Source organism: Lepisosteus platostomus, chromosome 2 (genome assembly GCF_059453375.1).
Source record: "Lepisosteus platostomus isolate fLepPlt1 chromosome 2, fLepPlt1.hap1, whole genome shotgun sequence".
NCBI lineage: Eukaryota > Metazoa > Chordata > Actinopteri > Semionotiformes > Lepisosteidae > Lepisosteus > Lepisosteus platostomus.
The window spans coordinates 68,716,342-68,740,486 of record NC_142612.1 but is presented as its reverse complement, the minus strand read 5'-3'; the positions used below and the strand labels follow the sequence as shown (position 1 = coordinate 68,740,486).

General features: G+C 43.8%; 1 protein-coding gene across 2 annotated transcripts; it reads right to left on the bottom strand.

The window, feature by feature from the left end:
• Positions 1-1,884: 1,884 nt before the first annotated feature.
• On the bottom strand, positions 1,885-22,172 carry hdlbpa (high density lipoprotein binding protein a). 2 transcript variants are annotated; one of them, XM_088615656.1, is made up of 28 exons: positions 22,020-22,172; positions 18,184-18,255; positions 15,912-16,059; positions 15,584-15,747; positions 15,017-15,235; positions 14,538-14,744; positions 14,095-14,310; positions 13,696-13,902; positions 12,674-12,781; positions 11,798-11,902; positions 11,298-11,376; positions 10,978-11,117; positions 10,708-10,812; positions 10,060-10,173; positions 9,703-9,789; positions 9,412-9,543; positions 8,688-8,906; positions 8,037-8,258; positions 7,402-7,620; positions 6,954-7,092; positions 6,521-6,669; positions 6,194-6,298; positions 5,762-5,896; positions 4,911-5,054; positions 4,483-4,662; positions 4,150-4,266; positions 3,734-3,871; positions 1,885-3,082 (listed from the first exon to the last, which is right to left on the bottom strand). In XM_088615656.1, the coding sequence occupies exons 3-28, from the start codon at positions 15,985-15,987 to the stop codon at positions 2,993-2,995; spliced, it is 3,816 nt and encodes a 1,271-aa protein (XP_088471782.1). In that variant the 5' UTR covers positions 15,988-16,059; positions 18,184-18,255; positions 22,020-22,172; the 3' UTR covers positions 1,885-2,992. The 2 variants fall into 2 exon arrangements, with proteins under 2 accessions (XP_088471782.1, XP_088471772.1); XM_088615646.1 differs by having other exon boundaries at positions 15,912-16,026.
• Positions 22,173-24,145: the final 1,973 nt, after the last annotated feature.

The following is a 24,145-nucleotide window of genomic DNA, read 5'->3' as shown; positions in this document are numbered from 1 at the left end:
TGCCTTTTGTGCAATTTGAGTCCGGTGGGGTGGATGTTTTACATTTCAATATAGGGCCTTCCTTTTCGGAGTATGACGCAGGTACGGAAAGATCACGACCACCAGATCTTTCAGTTGTGATCTTTGATAAGTTTACTCTAATGTTTAGAGTTTAGCGAAGACCTCTTTGAAATTAGCAAGCTCCATCTGTCGTGAAAGTTATCATGATTGATACACATGCGAATGAAACGTGAAAACTGTTACAGTTCTGAACATAAATTAAAATACGATTCGCAATAAGATTGCACCACAGAAAGTGCACCCGTGGTTTCCATCACAACGAAAGAACCGAGTGTGTTGGTCCTTTTTAAACGGCCTTGTAGATAGTCACGTGATTACCCGAAAAAAAGGCACTATATCTCGGTAACGAAAGTAGCACAAAAGCTACTTTGAACTGCACAAACGCAGCACTAACGAACGGGTGTCAGTGATTGTGATGTTTGCTGGGTCGGTGACATCCAGAAGTTGGACAAGCAAACATGTCCTGGGTCATAACATTGCACACTGCAAAAGACACGATTTCCGCCTGGAGAAATAAGACGATTTAACGAAGACACACGTGCCTGTGTCTTTCAGACGGCAGAGGGCCTTTGTCAAGTCGTGCTTTTGTTCCGAGTGCCCTCACGCTATATTCTACACCCAAGATTGATCAGAAACACAAAAATGAAAAGGGCTGTGACCTAACCGTACTGTTTGCACGCAAGAGCCATGTAAATACGACGACATGGATAATGACTGATTTTTAAGACCTCGGATATATGTTCAGTTATTTTAGCTGAAAATATTTTCAGTAGTTCCGTGGTTCGCATGTGTGAGTTTCCAACGTTGTTTTACAGTTGAGTTATAAACTACCTGGGTCAATTTAGTATATAGTGCCACTGCCGCTTTAAAAAAAAAACGTTCTCTCTCGCATTTACGATTTCATCTGCATAAAAACAATGGTCTTGTAATACAGAAAATTGGTAATCGAGCCTTTTAGAATACGGATCTCAAAAGACAGGTCAACTATTTAAACAGCCATCGATTTGCATATTAATTTAAAAAGGACACAATGAGAAACTGATCATTTCTCCACATTTCTAAAAAGGACAGTTAGGAAGGATTAAAACGTTTTTGTTAAAGCCTTTTTTTAAAAGAGCAGGCAGTTACTTGCTAATGTTCGCTCTTTAAAGGTTACACCCGCAACTCTAAGGTATGATACAAGTGAATTTTATTTTCTGTTCACACAAACGCACGGAGAACACTGGCATTAAATGTAAAACCAACCGCCACCCTACACCAGGGTAAACCGAGAAAAAAAAAATTGAAAGCCCTCTTTGAGAACGCAGACGGAGAGAACAATCCGATCATAGCCGTCGGAGGCAAAATGAGAAACTTCGGGCATGGAGAGATCTTTGAGCCTCAGAGGCCTGACATGGTCCCCGAGACGGTCTCCCACTACCCATGTTTCAGCAATGGCGGTAGCTTGGCATCTTCCGCAAGAGATGCAGTAAACAAGGTTGCTGGAGCGGTGTACGAGGTTACGCGGATGGAGATGAAGGGGCAGTCAGGAAAAAAAAAAAAAGTACCAGTGGAGGGATCAGCCTGTACGGTGGGTAAGTTATCAATGGTGCTGGGAATAGAAAGGATGTGAGGGTGGTAGGGAAGCATCAATGGAATGCAGTTGTGAGGCCAGGATTTCCTAATTGACTTGAGGATCTGAGGGCTGTTTTTGGCTCAGGAAAAGCCCCCCCATCAATAACATGGGATGGTATTTTCCATTAACGAAAAAGGTACAAGCTAGCTGTAAGATTTAATATTCAAGCTCTAGCTGAGGGAAAAAAAAAACACTCCAGAACAAGAGGCCAAGAAGCAGTTTTTCCATTTTTATTTTATTTTTTGGACATTTAAAATTCCAGTGTTATCCATATATTTTTTTATACTTTGTATATTTTTACTTCATTTTTGCATATTGTTCATCTTTGATTTTTAAGGCTGATAAGAGGGTTGTTGCCATGGAAACAAGAATCTGCCCAGCAACTGGAAGACAAGAAAAAGGGGATTGGACACTGACTCTCAGAAGGGGCGGGGACAGAGGCTGCACAACAGTTGCAGCTTCACATGACTAGAATGAGCAGGCCAGAAACTGAAGACAACCAGTCTTGAGTATCAAGTTACAAACATTGAGCTGTAGGAGGGCAGTAATGTACACAATAAGGGCAGCACACTGACCCTGTAGAATTCTGGGTCCCTGGAACTGGACAAAAGTAGCAGCTTCCGAATATAAAACAAAGGACCTGGCAGTTTAGAAGTGAAATATGGCTCTGTAGTGTATTACTTGCTCAATTTCCTTGCTGCTTTAGCAAATGCAAATTCTTCAATTCAGCAACAGGTTTGTTTCTAGGACCCTGGCAGCAAGATTGCATCTTATGACATTAAGCCTGGTTAACAACATTAGCCAGTTAAGCCAGGCCTTTCCTCAGTGCACCCTAGGGGTACACAGACAACACAGTAAGAGGGTCTGTATGATTACAGGTGGTTGTAACAACCAGCCCATTACTTATGAAAGTGATGGTAAACTTTGCTTCACTGAGAAAGTGCAAAATCAAGAGCTCACTTGCTAGATCAAAGTAAAAAAAAAAAACCCAACATCTGTTTCCAAGGCAACTCGGGCAGTTCACTGAACCTTAGCAAGTTTGTTCCATCACCTTAGCAACAGCTTAGAATTAAAGAGCAGTTTCACCATTAGACAGCACAATATTTTATACTTGGAAAGAACATGGCTTCCTGAAGAACAAGTATCAAGTTGTGGAGGGAGGTCCACATTTCATGGGCTGCTGCAGGAATGAGTTAAGGGTCGAGGTCAGCGTCAGAGGTAAGAGAGAGAGAGAGAAACCGAGAAAGAGAGAGAGGGAGGGCTGTGGGGGGAGATGGGGTGGGGGTGGTTGTCCTGTATCCATCTTAAACTTCCAGGTTAGAAACGCTTGGGACCCCATGGAGAGGATTTGGGAGCCATAGGTGCCCCAAAGCTGGGGAAGTCTTCAGAACTGCTCATGTCAGGTGCCTAGGCAGAAATAAGAAAGATGTGCATTATGTAACATTCTGATCAGAGTCCTTAGCACCCCAGTTTACTCCTATAGAAGGAGGCTCTCTATGGGCATCCACCAGCCTCAGATTTCATGATGCATGGGAAGTGGCAAGGAGCTGATGGCTCAGCTTGATTGACCAATGCCCTGACGCAGTAGAAAAGGACCATGTCTTAGACCAAGAACAACAAGCTTTAACCTCGAGGTTAAGGGAGCTCCCAGTGTAGCGGAGCTAGTTCAGATACGGTGACATCGTCGCCCTCCCTGTGCATAGCGGGGACCTCAGCTGCCTAGGCTGGAGGAGGTCTCCTTTAGCTCATGCAGCTGGTTCCCTGTTGTGTTACGCTGGAGACCTGGGTCCGCGCCCCAGGTGTTGCAGGACGAAACGGGAAGCGGAGGGCACAAGCCTGCGCAGAACCGCGACAGTCACACCAGCATCTAGCTTACATCAACTTACAGCTGAATCAACTACAGCACTAAGGTGCTGTCCCCTTACCACTTTCTTTCTGCAAACACCCTATTGGGCAGCACATCCCGATAATAAACTGTCCTTGAGCTAGATGGTTAAGACACCCATTGGAGCAATGGTGTTGTGCTGTGGCTCAGCATTAAGTCATGAGGTCCCTCACCTTCTCACTGCTTGCAGAAGCCCAGGGTGCCTCTCTCACCACAAAGCCCTTGGATGGTCCACGTGGTTCTTCCACAGCTGAAGCCCCCCGAGGCTTCATATAGGCCTGCTTGGCTTCATTCTCCACAACATCTGCCATCTGAGGAGAACATACGAATGTATGAATATACTTATAAAAAAAACTTTCAATAAAGCACATACTGCAGTGACTTTAGACTGTAGGTAAAATAATAGCACTGCCCTTTTAAGACCATTTGCCTATACAGGTGTAGTTTATTTCAAACAGTCTCAATCTCCAGGATACCACATCATAAATGATTTAAATACAATGAATTCGGGGGAAGGATAAAAAACAGAACAAATCTAACAGCATTTTACAACAATCATAGGTTAAGGAGTTTTCAGAAGAAAACTCACATATTCCTCTTCTAGGTTAAGCAAGTGGTCAATGGCTTCATCCACGTTCTCAGGAAGCCCAGTGACGGTCACAACATCGGGGTCAGAGGCTCCAGTCTGGGGGAACTTCAGGTCCACCTGGAGATTAAGCAGAAAGGTTTTGAATACTGCTCTGAAGAGGGGTGTCCTCACAAATGTATTTACAATGCATGTTTGCAAGTCAAATGAACTAGAAGTACAAGGCAAGCCCAGATATTTAGTTCTGTGCCAGTAGTTGCAGAATAACTCCCTGAACAAGACTAGAAATCAGAGCAGCTTTCGCAATCTTGCGAGATCAAATTGTGCACTCCTGACCTTGAACTCGTCCATGATCTTGCGGATGCCCTTGCCACGGGCCCCAATGATCCGGGCGTGGACACGGTGGTCCAGGGTGACATCCTCCGAGATCATCTCCTCCAGCTCGTCCACAATGCGCTGGATCGCGGCACGCGCTGCTTCAGCGTTGCGCTCGTAGCCAGTGATGGTAATCTGATCCTGCAAGACACAATCAAAACACTGACATTTCTGAAGGCAGGAAGACAAAAAATAAAGCTCACAAATTGGGCACCAACGGCTTAACTTAAATAGACAGTTTATAACCCTTTGATCTATCTAAACCACCCTCAAGATTTGTCCACATGTTCAAGCTGATAATGCATGTCCCCCCACACTCAAGTCATACTACATAGATCGAGTAGGAAAAACTGGTGACAACTCCACAGCCCAGAACCCATGTTTTGTACCTGGTTCTCATCATTCTTTTCTGGGAACTGAATGTTTACGTCATGCTCATTGCGGATCTGAGTGATGATGGCACCCTTGCGCCCAATGATCTTTGGGTGATACTTGGGGTCCACAGTGATGGTCAGCCTGAAACTTCTGAGGGCCTAAAGACAAAAGGAGTCCAACGAGAACCAACGTCAAAATACACCCATGTCCCCAAAGCCAGTTTGCAGCCTAGACCACTGCTTGTATTTGCGATCATTTGCCATGTCACAAATATTTGTATTTCACTCCTGCTTTCAATACAAACGCATTACATTTTTAAAGACAAGGGGGTATCTGTGAATTGCCTGCGTACCACATAACCCTTGTGAAAGAAAACTCCCCTTGCTTCAGGATTACCCATGCAACATTGGCTCCTCAAAATCCCAATGGAGCACTGCACAGCTCATTTTAAAGGCTGCAAAGAAGGTGATAGCATTACAAAAAGTTAGTCCATTGCTACAAATTGGTACTTGTGTGGCATGAGAAGCCAACTGCTTAAGGAATGCAGCATTTCACTAAAAAATAATGCTATGGCAAATGTTGGCACAATGTATGGTCTACAAGTAGCTTGTATTTATCAGTTTGCATATTAAATCCATTTAACACTGTAGTTGGGATTCAGCACTGTGATAAGTCATTTGTTACAAGCCACAGCAAAAAAAAAGTCTCAACCAAACTAGATTTGTAGCTGGGATGCTTAATGTTTGAAACTGGTACAGAAATTCAGGAGGGGCTTCAGAAGAGTTTCACTTTTTTTTATATAGAATATTTCAGCTCATCGAGAAGTCAACGTACATCAGCATGGCACAGGTCACGCCTCACTCACCCTCTCTTCCTGCTCAGCCTGGAGCTCTTTCACACGCTCCAGGAGGCCCTCCTTAGCCCGGTCCAAGAGGGAGGCCAGGCCAGTAACAGTTATTATATTAGAATGTAGCTCAGGAGCAGGCACTTGGATATTAACCTGAGGAACAAAATAAGCCAGGTAGATATACAGGGCTAAAACTGAAGAATATAGTCACTTGATAAACAGTCCGAGTAAACAATGAGGGATGGAATGCAAGATTAATAAAAAGTAAGATTTTAGGCAAAGGTGTTGGCAGCTGTCCATGCGCATTACAATAGAATTTGAAGACATTAGAAACGTACAAGTAACTGGACTTAAAATTAAAAAATGAGCTGGATTTGTTTTACCCAACGGCTTTTGGTAAAGAGGCCAAACCATAGATTCAGGTTAGCCACATCACAGATGAAGGCCTACCTCGTAATCATCCATCATCTTGCGGATCCCGCTTCCCTTCTGGCCAATGATGTAACGGTGAAGATCAAAGGGGACTTCCACTTCCACAGTGACAGGCACCAAAGCCTGCGAAGGTTGACATGAAGGTACGGTTCACCTAACTGGCCAAGAGGGGCTTCAAGGCAAAACTGAAGAAGTGAAACTGAATAAATGTGGTTTTGGACTTCGGCATGTCAACATGGAAAATCAGTCTTAAAACTCCTACTCTTAAAAGTAAAAAGTTCCTTCCATAAGATAAATTAACTGTAGAGATCTATTTTCTTTTAAATTCTCTGTAACAGGACTGACCTTTAGAGCCTCCACAGCCGCCTCGCACCTCTCCTTGCGGCCAGACAGGACAATGACATCACGCTTATTGGGAGTGGCAGGGTCAGCTGCTTCTTTTACTTCCCCATTAGCCACACCGTTTTCCTGGACGGGCTGCTCAGCTGTGGCAGCTGTAGCACACAAAAGGTATAGTTTGTTAAAACTGCAGACCCTTCTTAGGAAATGGACTGGTAACCCGCAAACCAAAATGAGTTTGCCTCTGCAAGGCACTGCTTCAAAATTTTATAAATCGTACAGCTTTTCATATGGCTAATTAGATTTTTGCTCCTTGTGATGGTTGCCCATATATTAAACTTAAGGATCAGCAATTCCACCCCCAAAACAAATGCTTCCCTGTAAGATAAGTCACTGAACGGCAGTCCCTCCACTGCATTGCCACATCAGGAAGACTTACCTTGAGTATCCTCTCGCTCTGGAAACTTGATCTGTACATTGTGATCACGGGTGATCTGCTGGATCCTTGAGCCCTTAGGACCCATGATGGAGCGATGGAACTTCTGGGGAATCACACACTCCATGACCACCTGTGCATCCTGGAATAAAAAAAAAAAAAACACACTGGCTACTCAGTCGATTTTAACTATCTGCAGCAGGGTCCATCAAAACCATGATTCCACCACTATTAGTGCCACTACCAAGTTGGGGAAAAAAAGCAGCTGAGATATGGGGTTTTAGACTTTCAGAAGTAAACCTTGGTGAAATTCAGCGAGGTTCAAAACTTGAAGTTTCAACTAGCCTGGCCTAAAAACAACTGTCTACAAGTCAGAGGAATAAGTTCATGACCAGCCCTGAGGACCAGATTTAAAGCTAGCTTCGCCCATTTGATCCCACAATCCACTCACCAGGTCCTCGATGATCTCCTGCATGCGCTTCTTGGCAGCCTCGACACAGTCTTTGGCTCCCTTCAGTGTGACCCTGTCACTCTGGGACCCCGTGCGAGGGAAGCTGACCATGACGCCCCCATACTCATCAGCAATGTCCCTCAGAACCTGGCCACGCCGGATTACAAAGTAGCGGTGGTGCTTGGGGTCCACAGTCATGAAGTCTTCAACCACATTGTCCTGGAAAACAGGCATTGCAGGAAAATTACACGTGTCCACCCTACACTTTTGTCCATTTAGAAGTGTGCTGGGGACCAACTTGGTGCAAACAAGAAGAGTACATCAAGACATGGTGTAGAAGTAGATCATGTACTTCATGATTGACTTCTACATCAAAGATCATCTTTGCATAAAATATTTGCAAAGAGTCGACAATCTGTTCACTTAAGGCATTTACTCATCATGGTCCACAACAGAAGCTCATCTTGGAATTACAATTTCACCATCCACCTGACTGAGCTAGTTACAAAAATTTTCAAAACGGGTTTGCTAACTCATATGGAAAAGGAGAAGACTGATTAGAAAAGAGTGCAACAACTGCAAACCTATCATAAGCAGGAATGTTTAACAGAAGCTGTGGGGGGGAGGGTGCTTACCAGGTTTTTGATAAGGGCCTCCAGCTCCTTCTGGGCTTCACGCACTGCCTCCTCGGTGCCCACCACCGTGATGAGCTCCTGGTCCTTGTCCTCCGCTGTGGGGAAGATGATGCGCGCTCCTGTGCTGTCACGCACCTTACGGATATTCCCGCCACCCTTGCCGATCAGGAACTTGTGGTATTCTGGCTTAGCACGCAGCTCCACCGTGTGACTTTTGGTTTGCTGAAAGTGCAGGAAAGACATTAACCTCTTTGTCCCAAGCAACTGAACTAAGCGCACTGTTAAAGCAGGCCTGAAGTTAAAAGGTGTGGCAAGCAGAAGATTCAAATGAGACCTTTCGGCCCATCTAGACACATGATTAAGCTCAGAAGAACAAAAACCATAAGGCTGCCAAAAGGGGGGGGGGGGGGGAAGGTGGAAGGAAGGCAAACACTAAAATGTTAACCTACTTAAAAAAAAGTAATCATTGAGCAAAATCAGTTTGTGGACAGTGAAAGGTCACGGAAGTTATAAGCCCGTTCTCCAGAAATATTGTGCAAAGAGGAGGCCAGTGATGTAAAAATGAATGGGTTTGGAATATACTCAATCGGTTCTCTTTAGGAGAGGGCTGGCCTAAGCTGGACCTGCACACAGCAGAGGAAGCCGACTCACCTTCTCCTCGGCCAGCGAGAGGAGCTGGCGGCGTGCCTTCTCCACATCCTCAGCCGGGCCACGGATGGTAACCGTATCAATGCCGGAGCCCTCAGTGGGAAAATGGATGTGCACTCCGCCGCACTCCTCCATGATGGAGCGCACAAAGCGGCCCTTGGAACCAATCAGGGAATTGTGCAGCTTGGAGGGAATGGAAACCTCTACCTCGGTGATGTTCGCCTACAGAGAGTCAAGAATTTCATAAACCCATTGTACAATCACAGCTAGAGCAGCCCAGCAAGGAAAACGTGAGCAATAACTTCCTCATGCACAAATATTGGCCAACATGGAAAAAACTATTGCCGTTATTGTTGCATTAACTGAAGGCCTGATAAACAGGTGAAAGATCCCAGAAGAAAAATCAAGTGACAAACAGAACTGTTAAAGGACTGATTACTCTGTAGGATTTTACTACGGCAAGCGCAGACAGTTTAAGCATTCCAGGTGAGAAGCCAATCCATTTATCAGTCTGCAAAACGGTTCTATTGCACAAAAGGTACCATGTACCATATCAAGTCACATCTTACTGACATTTACATGCATGAGCTTAGATAGGAAAACTAGCAGGGTAGAGTTTAAATGGGCCATTTCTGGAGAGTCAAGTGAAGTCTGCAGATCTTTATGTTAACCCTACAAAACATGGCTAGTATAGCAGATCTCGCACACATCTGTGATCGTAACTCACCAGTTCTTTCTGGATGGCTAGAATACGGCTCCTGGCAGCTTCGCAGTTTGCTTTCTTCCCAGTAATGACTATGACCTCAGAGTTGCTGTTTTCTGCTGGCAGGTCAATCTTAGTGTTCGTTTCTTCACGTATCTAAAGAAGAACGGCATACAGAGATGTTAGGAAGCCTAGTCATCGTACACCAAGTTACTTCATCGCACTTCCGTCGTGATTTATTCCACTATCCCAATGGCAAATCAAACTAGGATTTTACAACATGGCTAAGATATCCACAAGGGGATCACGACCTACCTTCTTGATGTTTGCTCCTCCTTTTCCAATGATGTTCTTGTGGAATTGTTTGAAGATGGGAACTGAAACAGAATAACTGTTCTCTACCTGAAAGAGGAGAGAAATTTTAATCCACCTCACAATGGCATAGGACCGCCCAGGTCTGTGGATTGATAGCAGATCTCGATTACACAAGATCCAGTGATTCAGCTCCTGATCTTCCTCCAACATGCAAGGCCAGACTTTAGTAGCAGTTAACAGATCAAGATGTATTCATTATTTTGAATATCATGGAGCAGGACTTGCAAATAGTGGCCACAGCAGGTTTGACATTTTCTAATTCCCCATTTGAGGGGGAAAGGCAACAAGATGCCTTACCATTTCAGCCACCATTTTCTGCATGAATTTGGTACATTTCTCCACCTCAGTCCTGGGGCCACGCAGCTGCACAATGTCACTCTTCTGCGTTGGGTCAGGAAAGTTAATGATAACCTTCAAAACGGTAAAGAATCACATTTTAGTTTCATGAAGCATTCAGCTACCGAGGGGACAAGTAGTTCAAGTACGTAGCTGCAAAGGAACATGTAAAGGTTTACTCCATGCTGAAAGAAAAAGGAAACGCAGACGCATCTACACACACAAAACGCTGCGTTTCCGTTCTTCTCTTTCAGCATGGAATAAACCTTTACTCGTTCCTTTGTACCCATGGGACATACAACACACACTAGTCCATTTTGGATTGCTTTAGATGACATAACAAAAGCCTGGATTGTGATGAACCAAGCTTACAATTTCCTTATACATATTTAATAAAGGTCACCCTGCCTGAAGCACTCACTACTCTGGCCCCAAGTTTATTCTAGTAAGTCTTTACAGCTCAAGTTAAGTCTAATTAAAATGTTCAACCCAGTTAACTTATACAAACAATGTAGGTTCTTGGTGGCTCAATAGCTTGAGACATACTCCCAAAGGACACTATTCCCATTAAAGAGGGACATTTGCATATCAAATGCACCAACTTCTCACCTCAGGGAACTTATCCCGGACTTCTTTTATCTTCTCCCCTTTCTGCCCAATGATAGTTCGATGAAAGCGCTGTTCAATAATCAGGTCCTTTGTACGCTCGTTCTCCTACAACAGTGAAGGAGACGGCTTGTCAGTCCATTCAAGAGTTCACAACACTTGTGAAAGAAGCCTCCTTTACACTTGTTTAAAGAGCACCCTGCAGAAGTAAATCCACTTAGGCAACCAAGTCCAGGACACCATGGGGTGTTAGCCCCAACCATAAAGTCTCACCATGCGTGACGCTAGCTCCAACAGCTCCTTCTTAGCCTCCTGTACACCCTGGGGGTCCCCTTCAATGCGGATCAGGTTGCTCTTCTCATGATCAGGGGGGATCCGCACCGACACCTTGTACTGGTCCTTGATACGGTTAACTAGACAGCACAAGAGGACAGTCTGATGTGCCCATGTTTCACATTAAGTGCAGCCATTAGCCACCTGGTCACTTCATAATAGCCACTTTAAACGGCTTTCTTGCATTTGAATGGCAACAAAGGCATTAGAGTAACATTTCCCTTTGACCTTGTCAGCATGCACATGAATCAGCCACTTACTGTTGGCACCACCTTTCCCAATCAAGTGTCGATGAAATTTAGGATCAACAGAGATCTCAGTGTAATCCATGCGTCTTACCTGGAACAAAAAAAAAAGGGCAACAAACCTCACTAACGTCAAATGATAGAAAGAGTACATTCACAGTTGTGAGGTCTTTTAATCATTTGACATGATGCCATCTTCACACCTATGTTAAAGAGGCCAACAGCAGTTTGCATGCATACCAAGTCATTTGAGCTTTCATGAAAATCTTTGTTGGCAAGTGCTCAAGTTTCAGATCATACTCCAGCTAGCAGACAAGAGTGAACTAAAATTCAATTCCTGGTCATTTAAAACATACACCACAACTTAAGGTAAAGCAGCAAGGAGTTGATCAGAATCTGAAAATTGGAGAATGCGTACCACTGAGCTTTTACAATGTAGCTGCAACATTAACCATCTCCAGTCTTGCTACTCTTCAGGTCCTGTGTACTTCCAGCACTTCTGAGCAGACACTTACCAGGTCCAAAACAATGGCTTCGATCTGGCTCTGGACCTGCTGCATATCCTTAGTGGGGCCCTCCAGGATGATTTTATCCTCCCCTTCTGTGAACTCTATGTGCACCTACAAAACATACACCAGCATATAAAAAGTGAAATGCATCTAAACTGTAAGCAGTGATATGCCAAAATAATAGCCTATAATCAGAAGAACCTCCAATGCATTACACAGAACTTCACCCACTCCTGCTAATCCGACCATGACTGCCCACTCCCACAAGAAATCATGACTACACCCACCCACAATACAACCCCAACTCAGTTTATAATACAAGAACTATTTGCTAATTCAGTATTTCACGCACATCTAGCCAAAAAGCAAACACTAGGCAAAATTAACTTTTCATAAGCTAATGCAAAATTACAGCTTAAAAAAGGCCTCCTTGGGGAAAAAGGTAAAAGCCTGTCAACTCAAAAATAAAGTTAGTCTTTACCGTGAATAAGAAACACTACAAGCCACGTTATATCAAAGCAGTTTGAGTTGCACAATCTTGCTTGATTGACAGCTTCCTGCTATAGCACATCCTTTTCAAATTGAGTGTTAATAATAATTCCAATATGAAAGAAATTCCATACCCTGAACTTCCCTATATTTACCACCTGCAGCTGAGCAAATTTTATCCCAACCCTAACCAGCCAGGGAGAGAAAATGCCCTGTGTCCACACCAACAAGCTTGCCTTATGCAAAACCCCAACTGACCTTCAGGGCTCTGCAATACACTTATCCTAATACTTTTGTACCTTAATTAATCCCCACTCATCCTTAAGCAAACTGGTCAGCTTTTTAGCTTAAAAGCTAAAGTTCTACCATGCAGCAATGTGAAAGACCACCCACCTTGGGCATCTGCTGGGTGATTTTGGCCAAATTCTGCCCCTTCTTGCCAATAATGAAGCGATGAAGCCAGGAAGGTGCCGAGACAGAGGCTACAGTGTAGCTGTTGGCCTGCAAACATTTAAAAAACTTAGTTCATCACCAAGTGACACAGGATCTACACTGCATTTCCTTGCCCCCAAACTGTTTTTTTTTAAATAACACTGAAGTATTAAGGTTAAGACTTGCAGAACAGTCTAAAACATATATCCTTCTAGTCTTTGACAAATAAGGCTTGGCCATTTGTACTCATTTCACTGAGGCCATGTCCCAAATGCTGCACTAAGCCCTAGGCCCTTCCTCCAAGTCTGCACTTCTGTGACATAGCACAAGTGTGGACTTAAAAGTGCACAGACATGCGAGGGTGCACCCTTATAAAAAAAACCTTTGCATGACATCACTTGCTGGTTACACAGCTCAAAATGTTTTCCTTTCTACTAGCTAAGTGCACACCCGCATTTTGTTTCTAAAAGATTTTTCATTCTCCGTGCAGTTTGATGAAATAGAAACTAATCTTGTACGGCACTGCTTTTATGCAGGAACAGATGTTCACTCACGTTGACCAAGCTTGACTCAAAACAGGCAAAGAAAACTTGTCAATACTGCTGCTTATTCAAAGCTTTGTACAACTAGCCTAATTGTTTCTTGATAAAAGTAAGTTTTAAAACTACAAAAAAGCTCAATTATTGAGGGTGGCACATGTTCTGTCAACTTCTCTACATTTTAGAAAACGAAATGTCACCATTCTGGAAAGAATTTGGGACTTTGTGGACTTCAGAGAAGGAAGCCCTGAGCAACCTTGTGAGACAATTAGAAATGGCCCACCCAAACCCTTGCAGATCTAAGGGGGAACATGCATATGACAGGCATGAGACCACAAGGGCGCATATTGTGACATAACCTGAGCTTCCACTCCTAACATGGACAACAAGAAGAGGTATTAGTAACTAAACGGCACCAGAGACTGCTGCAACCCATCCCTGTACCTTGGCATAGACCTCCGTAAGAGCCTGGCCCAGCCGGTCTGGCTCTCCACGGAGGATAACGGTTTCAGAGCTGCTGTCAGTGGGTGGGATCTCGACCGAGACGCCCGTCTTATCCAGAATCTCCTGCAAGGTGTTGCCCTTGGGGCCGATCACATACTTGTGTTGAGACTTCTTCACTTCCACCGCAATAGTGGTGGCATTCTTCTTCTGCGTGGTTGACAAGGGGAGGGGATAGAGGAAAACTGGGTCAATTTGACAAAGTACATCCTTAGAATACCTAATAATCAGAAACATTAGAATTTGAGAGGTTAAAGATTTAAAAGAACCAGATTTATTAAACATTGCATTTAACAGCTTTAACAAATACAAAGAGCACTGGGCAGGTAGCGACAGGCTCACCTTTTCTTCATAAACCTTCTTGATCAAAACCACAGCCTGAGCCACCTGTTCCTTCTCCCCAGTGATGACAATTTCAGTCTTGTTGACACTGGGCGGAGGGACGTTGATCCGAGCACCCGTTTCCTGCATCATCTCGCTCACCACCTTGTTGTGGGCACCAGTGATGAAGGGATGATACACCTTCTCCACATTCAGCCGCTCCACAGCACGCTTGTCCTAAGAGAACAAAGAAAACAGAGTGTCTCACTGGAGCATTGCAGAAAGGCTTATAGAACAACTGGATGGTAGAGTACCTAAACAGAAGTCTACTTAAGTTGAACAAGCAAGTTTAAAAACACCAACTCCTAAAATTTACATGAACGCAGCAAGTGATTTAAGCCTCCCATGGAGATGACAATACTCTGCAAATGGACTAAGTACTAGAATAAAGGGAGCTGGTTTACCTGCTCAGCTGAGATGAGAAGGATCTCGTGCTTGGCCTTCTCCAAGCCTTCCTTGGTGCCGGAGATTTTGATGTGATTACTGGGGTCATCAGGCCTTGGGATCTGAATCTTGGTGGCAGTCTTTAGCTCAAGCTCCTGCAGCTTCTCCCCATTCTTGCCAATGACAAAACGGTGATGCTCCTTCGGGATGGCCACAGTAGCAGAGGCCTGGGAGGGGGGAGGCAATAGAGAACACTTAGCATCACAGGTGATTATTTCAGTCACAGAAAACTGACTCCACGAAATACCAGAGGGAAAACCAATACCAAAGACCCTTCTTGCAGATGTACTCTTCACTTGCATCGAAGAATAAGCTCAAAATATTTTCCAATTGAGAAAAACCTCATTCAACTAGCAGATATCCAAGTTATCCAGTGAAATGTACAGAAGTCAACTTCTTGCTTAGAAGAAACTAAGCAAGCTCAAAATTAGGGGCTGACCTGAGTCTGCAGTCTGGAGACTATTTCCTTACGGGCCTTCATGACGGCATCCAGTTTCCCAGACACCATGATGGAAAGGCCCTGATCCTTGGCCATGGAGAGCTCCAGGTGGGCTCCAGTTTTCTGCATGATGTCCACACAGATCTTGGCCTGATCATCCCCCTCCCCAAACTGGTTTATGTCCTTATACTTGCGCTCTTCCAGGGGTACGTGGAAAACCTAGACATGGGGGAAAAAAAAAAGTTTTGATGGGTCAAGTTTTGAAATCCTTTGGAAAGGTGTCTCCTATAAGATGTGGAATAAAATCCCCAAACTCTTGGAATGAAGGCATCTGTATAAATCTCCCATCTAACTTGGAACATTGCGAGTAGGTGTTCCAAAACCCAGAATCAATAACGCTTCATGAGAGTTATGGAGGAGAGCTGAGGAATTATTTCCAACTCTTAAGACAATGCAGTGTTTAAGGACAAATAAAGACTTAAAACCCATGGTCTTTTGTAATTTAACCTAGACTAAGCAAGAAAACCAGGTGGCAAACAAGTACCCCCTTCCCCTTGTCTAACCTACCTGGGTGATGATGGAGGACCGGATGGGTTTGATCTTTGTCCAGGCGTTGGCAGGCTCCAGTGCCCCTTCAGGTGAAGCTGCCTTCTCGGGAAGAGGGGGGAAGGCCTCCTTGTAGGTGGGCAAGGACCCCTCATCATCCGAGCTGCCAGGCCCTCCCTGGGAGGCTGGAGGGAACAGGACACAGCAAAGGCTGAGAAACGTGTATATTCATAGAGAGGCACTAACCTACACTGAGAAATAAGACCCAATCGAGACGACCCGCTTTTAATCCTGAATGCATTACGTCCTGAAAATCCCAAAAACACTTGCCAGCAGAGGCAATACTCACCACAAACCTGCTCTTGCAGGAGGCCGCTGCGGTGTTCATTGAAGCTTTCTTGCGTAAGTACGGCAACGGAGCTCATGGTCGAAATCCCACTTTTACACGGAGTCCGAGTGTGCCACTGGAAATGGAACAGCACACAGGTCAAATCCGTCTGGGTTTATGAACAAGAGTAAAGAAAATTGCATTAAGTGCTTTTGCTACTTGAGAAATAACCAAAAGGGCCTTGTCACCCGTGGGGGACTGTCTGGGCCACGGAGCTCAAACATAGCTGGGTCAAACCCGTGCTCTCTCCAGCAGGCTGTAACTAGCATTCTCAAAAAAGTCCAGGTACTTTGACCATTCCACAGAGCTGAACCCTTGGCACTTATCTGGAGAAAAGCAAGTGTGCAGTTCTTCCAGAAAAGAACCAAAACATTCTTCCAATCAATGCAAACCGTTCTGAAAACTTCTATGCGATTCAGCTTCTTAACTTGGGAACAGTGTCCAGTTAATTGGAATTCTGGAAGGAAAATAAAGGTCGTTTCCTCACTCCCCTTCAAGGCCAGTACAGGAATCAGAGGGACAAAGACTACTTAAAATGGGCAGATTAGGATTAGTTCTTTGATTCATTTCAGTACCCAGAACTACTACTTTTAATTAAGGTCCAGTGTGGTACTAAGATACCATGAAATGATACATAAAAGGGATTTAAGATAGTATTGGGTGGTATTAATTTGAAAACAATTAAAGTTAAATTTAAGGCACTAAGCAAAGAACATTATTCATACCTTAAACCAGTGAAAAGATTAATGTTCATTCCATGCAAATGCTCAATTACAGGTAAGCACCCACCCTCGAATGTAAACTGTTTCCAAACAAAAGTGACAGTTGGAAAACAAGCATATTTATTGATGTTCCCCATCAGCCTAACCCCCAGCTGAAGGAACAAAACTATTAATTCATGTTTTCACAACACCTTCCATCATGCTGGCAGGTCGGCAGCCAAAAAGTGAAAGTTAAACCGCAAAGCATTACTAGAAGATAGTACAGTTAAACCTGTAACATCCAAGAAACACCACTTGCTCAACAAAAACATATGCCCCTGAAATACAATTCTATCACTGGATATTTTAAATGTACAAGTCTAAAGAAAACGCTCATCAAGTTAAATTCCATGACGTATCCAATTACCGTGTTCAGGCTGACACTTGCAGGGAACGTTCAGAGAAATAAAAAAAAAACTCAGATCTGCTATGTAGGGAACATGCAATGCAACCTGTTCCCAAGATGAAGAACCTGCAGACAATCCTGAATTTGTCAGTCAGCAATGACCGTCTCTGGGTAAAACCCTCAGGGTCAAGCAGGTGAAGACCCAGCATGTCCCCCTCTACTACCACTGACTGGAAAAAAAAAAAGAGTGACAGGACCTGTTCGTATTAAGAAAGGCCAGGTCAGACCCACCAACTGAAAGGCAGGGACAAAAAGGGGTGAAAAGGAGTCAGCCAAGAGTAAATAACACTGTTATGGACAAAGGAATCGAGCTGCTTGAGAAGAACCTATCTGCAAAGAAAACGGGGGGCATTTCACATGCTTGCTGGAACATTCACCCCTCACTGGGCCTCTTCCTCTTAGGGGCTGCACATGCTGTATTTCCAGACCCAGCCAAGAACACTGTACACTTCTGTCAACTCTTAAGCCAGAGCAAACCGGGGCAACAAGAAGGGCTTTTGACCAAACATTGTTGATATCATGCAAGAATGGCTCATGCAATTAAAACCTCAAAGCATACCTCCTGGAATGCTATTGACCCCAAGAATAATCCATAGGGCAAGTCAAGGCAAAGCATCAGTATGTTAATATCTAAATAAGGCAAACTGCAGAGGCCAGCATAACATGAAATACTTTGAAAAGAACCGCACAGAGTCTATTACTAATAACCCAATTACATCACTGGTAAAAAAAAATTGGGAAGGAGCGTCTTGTAGTAACCTTGTTTCTTGGGCACTCTGCTTCTACAAAGAAATCATGGTATTACAAGAGGAATGCATGTATTACTGCAAAAAATAAACCTGAAAGAACTACCTGGAAGGGTCTGTGCTGACAAAAACCAGGAGAAGTCAGGCTTATTGCTTAAGCAGACTTTTGAACTTATACTCCTTGACTCCTTTGCAAGTCAAATGAAAAGCATAACAAATAGGAAAAAACATAGGCAGCTGATGCTTAGTCCTTTGAAATGGTGTGTGTGTGTTCACATAAGTTGTGATCCTACACTTGGGAGACGGCATGCAGCTCTTACCAGCTAAATGGTCAGTTACCAGATAATCCGTCCTGTAAAGCTGTTCGTTCGCGTCAGCCTGCCAGCTTTTGCCTGTGAAACAGAATAAATTGGTCATGATCTCCTTTTCTCCTATTTTAACCATGCATTTTAAAATACTCCACAATGCATTGGATCAACCCCAAAATGAAAACAATGGTGGTGGTATAAAGACGTCTTAAAGGGAAAGTTTGATTAATTTTAGAGGTAAGCCATCCCATTGAGTCTTCCACAGGCTGTCAGGAGTATGATGACCATTGGCTGGGAACCCAATAAGCCTTAAACTGGACAGAATAGCAGTAATCTTGTTCCTTCTGTGGTAGTTATTTTCTGTATCTTGAAATCCGAGGACAAATTAAGACATGTTTTTCATTAGCGAGTACTGTGCCCTAAACAATTCACACCCAGTTTCCACCCCTTCAGGGCAAGAGATTGATGTCAGTCCTGATAGTTTAACACCTACCAGATATTCAGCAGTAAACATTTGTCACACAATGGAAATGATCTGGTTCTTTTGTTCCGCTATGCTTTTTCAGCAAGGAGGAGGGGAGGTTCAATCAACCATTTCAATTCAAAAATGGTCAGAGAAACTCACGGCAGGCTACAGAAAAGATGACAATTAACCTTCAGAATGGGGCAGATTGAGCAGGGTTGCTCAAAAGGCTTTGTTTCATGACGAGAAGTTGGGAGCCACCAAGCCCCCTTGAACTAACCAGCTCAAAGGAGGAAAACCAGGAATTCCACTAGAAAGTGATCATGGCTTCTAGGCCAAAAATCCAATTAACAGGAGAAGCATGGCAGCTTCCTAAAAAGGCTGAAGGGAAAATGATCAGCTAAATATACTGAAGTTTCCAATCTATTGTTCAAAAAAGTCAGCCTACAATACATCCACGTGTTCTACAAGCATAGTTTAACTCCCTTATTTGCATAATTAGTGATGAGGCCACTCACCTGGATCAACTTTTCAAGATCTTTAGGCCAACTTTTAAAAAATATCCATAGGAAACCAACTAATTTGTATTCTTGCAATGAAAGCCTAACAGGTTTAAAGAATCCAATACTCAAAACGGGCCTGACAAGAGATGCTATTCCATGTCTCAATCAACACACAGAACACGGGTATATTATCTGGTGTCCACAGCAAATATACCTTTCAAATGTCCAAACTCCCGGTTATTTCCAGCCTGCAATATTTGGGGGATTCAAGGGCGTTAACGTCCAAGATATAATCCCACAGAGAAGCTGAAGTTCCAAACTCGGTGAAAAATGAAAGTTTAAGCAAATTAAAGTTAAGAAACGGTTCTGCAGAATCAAGTTAGATATGCAACGCAGATCCAAATACTTTGGAAGAGCAGGAAGTTACAGGGTGCAGCGCACATCAACTCTGCAGTTTCAAGAGGCAGAAATAAGCAAAGAACCTGGAAGCCACATGATCCTACAGGGCTCCCCCCCCCACCCCACCCTCCTCCATTTAAACATTCGTTACAGTGAAACGTGTTATCCCCCCCGTAAACACGGTACATTTCTTGGTTTCATGTTCAGACACACCAGGATGAAACCACTTACCAACCAGAAACTGCAGGTGCAGGAACATTACAATGTGCCTCTTAACAGCAAATCACACTCGTGCATCCACGAAAGGGCAGTGTTGCGCTTCAATAAAGTGTTCCAACAGGCGGCAAGCATATGGCAACAATCATTCAGGAGAAATATCGAGACTCCACTCACTTGATTAGTTCCTACGTCATGGAAGGCCAGGTCTGGAATTTCTAAAAAATGACTAATAAGCCTAAGCAATGGCCTAAAATCGGAGTTTCTCAAACAGCAAGAGCCTCCACCTGCAGGTTATGCAGTGACGTACAGGCAGAGACACCTTCTAAAGCTCTTTCACCTTCAGGACAGGAGGTCGCAACGTGACTTTCAGCTGACATCTATGGCAGGCAGACGGAAAGCGTGCTCTGGCAGATCTTCAGTCTCATCAGGTCAAGGAGCCAGAACACTTAAGCAACCCCTTCCATTAAAACAGGCTGTTCCACAGTAAAGGGAAAAAATGACAAGACCCAAACTAAGACATCCTACAAGTTGGATATCCTACTGTTGCCATTTTAAAGTAGTGTGAAGCCACAAACTGTTTCTCTCAATATGAATCTCAATGTCTCCCCCCTCCAACACTCCTTGGGTGGAGTCAAGAGCTACAGTAAGTCCAGAAGGATGACAAAACAACCTTCTTTAACACTGACCTATAAAATGTACAACTGCAGCCTTACAAGACCACCATGTTCCTCAAATCACCAAAAATAATCTTGAAGGTAACCTACAATGCTGGTGGTTCAAAGTCTGCAGAGAAAGTCTCGTCTTCCTGTGGTAGAATGTGGCATCTAATTGCTTGGCAACTGGCTTTCACGCATTTTGTAACCTTCAGTATGAAATTTGGCTTTAACTGCTTTGCCAAGTGACTAATGACATTTTGTCATCGCTATTAACAAAAGCAGGCACTAAAAAGGGCTTTCAAAACTAGACAATTACGAAGAAATTCAGATTTTCACATTGGACCATTAACAAACGAGTAAAAAAATTTACAGTTGCATAAACGGAAAGTCAATCCAATAAAGAAATGAAGATGAACGCTTCAGGGCGCATTTCTTCATGTTCAGTGCATCTAAAAAATGTCAGGTTATGAACCAGCCAAAGATGAAGGTCATCTCAACTTAAAGTTGTCACGTTTTCTGAATCTTAGAAACGAACCTCGACTTAATCATTTCAAATATCACGCAGCTGTTCGGTGCGAATCCGCCTGGCAGTCGTGTACCAAGATGTGCACACGTCAGCTTAAACCTGGATCGCCTTAGTCCCGCAAACACCGAACTCAAATTCTCCGTGAACCAGCCTTCAGCAATTCCTGTCACCTTGTCACAGACAACGCAGGACTTCTTTAGCACAATCACACCCAATTCCAGAAAAAAACAAAAACAATTCAAGCGCTAGGTCGATACCACGCAACCAGATGGCCACCTCATCAAGTCTCCGCTTTGACCAACAGCCTGCACTTACCCAATGTTTGCACAGCGTTAACACGGGACAAGGACCTACACTTCTGAAACAAAAGCGAATTTAACCGAAATCATACGATAAAAGTTGATAAAAGCACCCAATTTACTGAATGAAAAACACGTGCGATAACTAGGGAAAAATAAATTTTAGGGAGAACTTAAAACAAGCAGCTTGAAAACGTAAATCCCAAGAAATCGAGACAACGGTTATTTACTTTAAGTTAAGACACGACTGTGAATTTAAGTACAATACATACAGATACGCACACCAAGTGAAAGTTCAACGGGCACAAATTAAAAACTGACTTTAGCAAACTTTTAATAAACTTTGACTTGCGCCTGCGCAATAGTGACACGTAGCGACCTGCTCACTCGAGACTCCATTTGGCAAACTTGTACAAAAAAAAAATCAATCAATTTTAAAAGGAACAACCAAGAGAGACTAGGACGTGGTTACCCACTACCAATGTAGTACAAGAAAATTATTTCATTGGCCTCTTTTTTCCCCGTGCACACAAAGGGAGGCTAGCACTAGAACTGCACTAGCACAAAGTCCACGTAGGCAGTACAAGGCGAATCAGTCGGGGGAAATTGACATGGAGTCCAGTCTATGCACATTTTGCACGGTACAGATTTCACTTTACAATAAGACCTGCGACCAGCCCCGCTCAACCGTTGCTGCGGACCGCCAGATACGGAAGCCTGGGCTTTCTGGCCCCACACAACAGGCTGCTTCCGTTTCAGATTTGGGAATAATTTCATACTTACTCGTGTTGGTGTTCCTCTGCCCTCTGTGGTGCAGAAACCGAGTAATGAACCTCCAAGAGTGAGAGAACGGCCCACCAGCCAGTTGCTTTTATAGTAGGGCCGATCCTCCAATCGCTCGCTGCCACGTCACGGCCTTGCCTGGCTGATCTCGCCTTCCTCCCAACCCCCCCCCACGAGAAAAAAAAAATAGGAAAGACGGGCGAAAACACACTCGTGAGAAGTACACGTCGATGTTTAGGTCCTGCTGCTGTAGTTGCTAGTATCAGTGGTAGTATAGGAGTCGTGCTAGTCAAGCGTCGATCTGTTGAGTCTCTGAATGAGACATGATTTTCAGTCGGCGATTTGGAGGGGAGGTAAACGGGTCCCGGTTGTCGTAAAATTGCCAAATGTGTCGTGGCTTATTAATTAAAAAACATTGTTTACAAACGGCCCCTTGAGAGGTTTGAGGCAAGGAAAACGGATTCTGCAGTATTTTCCAAATGCTGGACAGCCCAGATTACATGGTACGCAGCTTCCGTTTGTTACAGTGTTGCCTGTATCATTTACTTAAATAGCTTTTTTTCGCTACCGTGACGCGATTTAACTGGGAAATTATGAGGCATTTTTTTTCGTCAGTCTGGCTGGAGAGACTATTCGCTTAAGCAAACACCGCAACTGACGTGCCTATCCTACAAACACGCCTTATATCTTTCTGACTGGGTGACGTTTTCTCCGGGTACCATAATGAAATTTAATCTAACGTTTTTTTGTAAAAGGGTATTCCGACTTGTTACAGACGTTTCCGTAAAGAATAACTCAATTACGGTAAGTAAATGGGCAGGAAAAGTGGACCGTTTTGTTTGGTCACGACTCTGTAGGCTTTAGCTTCTACCAATTCAGTATTGCTGCCGAGTCACATCAACTGTCGAAGCTGTGGGAAGTTTTTTTTCCTCCAGTTTTCCGTTATCTGTAGAGTGTTACCGAAATATTTTTTTCATTTTCACTAAGAGGTTTGCATTCTGGGCTTTCCCTCTTTCCATTGGTTTATAATAAAGCTTTTGCCGTTTCACCTATAATTCCAAGCTCTCATTTGCAGCATCCTGAAAAATCTGCAGGAACCAAACATTTCCAAAACGTTTGCAAATAGGAACCACATTTATTTCTGTCTAAACAGCTCCACACAGGCTAGTGAATGAACGCATTTTAGCTTAAAATATAGTGGCTCTGAAAGGTTACCAATAATATAATTGCTTACACTTATATAGCGCTTTTCTGGACACTCCACTCAAGCGTTTTACAGGTAATGGGGACTCTCTTCCACCACCACCACCTGGATGATACGACGGCAGCCATGGTGCGCCAGAACGCTCACTATCAGGGGGGAGGAGAGCAGAGTAATGAAGCCAATTCAAGATGGGGATTATTAGGAGGCCATGATTGGTAAGGGCCAATGGGAAATTTGGCCAGGACGCCGGGGTTACACTCCTACTCTTTTCGAGAAACGCCCTGGGATTTTTAATAATAATTCCTTACACTTATATAGCGCTTTTCTGGCCACTCCACTCAAAGCGCTTTACAGGTAATGGGGACTCCCCTCCACCACCACCAATTTTAATGGCCACAGAGAGTCAGGACCTCGGTTTTACATCTCATCCGCAGGACGACGCCTGTTTACAGTATAGTGTCCCCGTCACTATAGTGGGGGTATTAGGACCCACATAGACCACAGGGTGAGCGCCCCCTGTTGGCCCCACTAACACCTCTTCTAGCAGAAACCTGTTTTTCCCAGGTCTCCCGTCCACGTACTGACCAGGCTCATACCTGCTTCGCTTAAGTGGGTTGCCAGTTGTGAGTTGCAGAGTGATATGGCTGCTAGCACTCTGCAATGGGGACTCCCCTCCACCACCACCAATGTGCAGCATCCACCTGGAATGACAATGTATATCATATTCTATCTGGAATATATACTTATTTTCATACTGCTGGAAATCAACCATTGTTAAAACAAAAAACAACAACCAGGACTCAAACCCGAAAAGTTGTTTCTTCCTAAAAAATAAATGACATTAAATCATTTACCACATTTTAAAAGTGAAATTCAAGAGCAACACGTTTGTATACGTTTCAAAGTGCGGTAGTCATTTCTG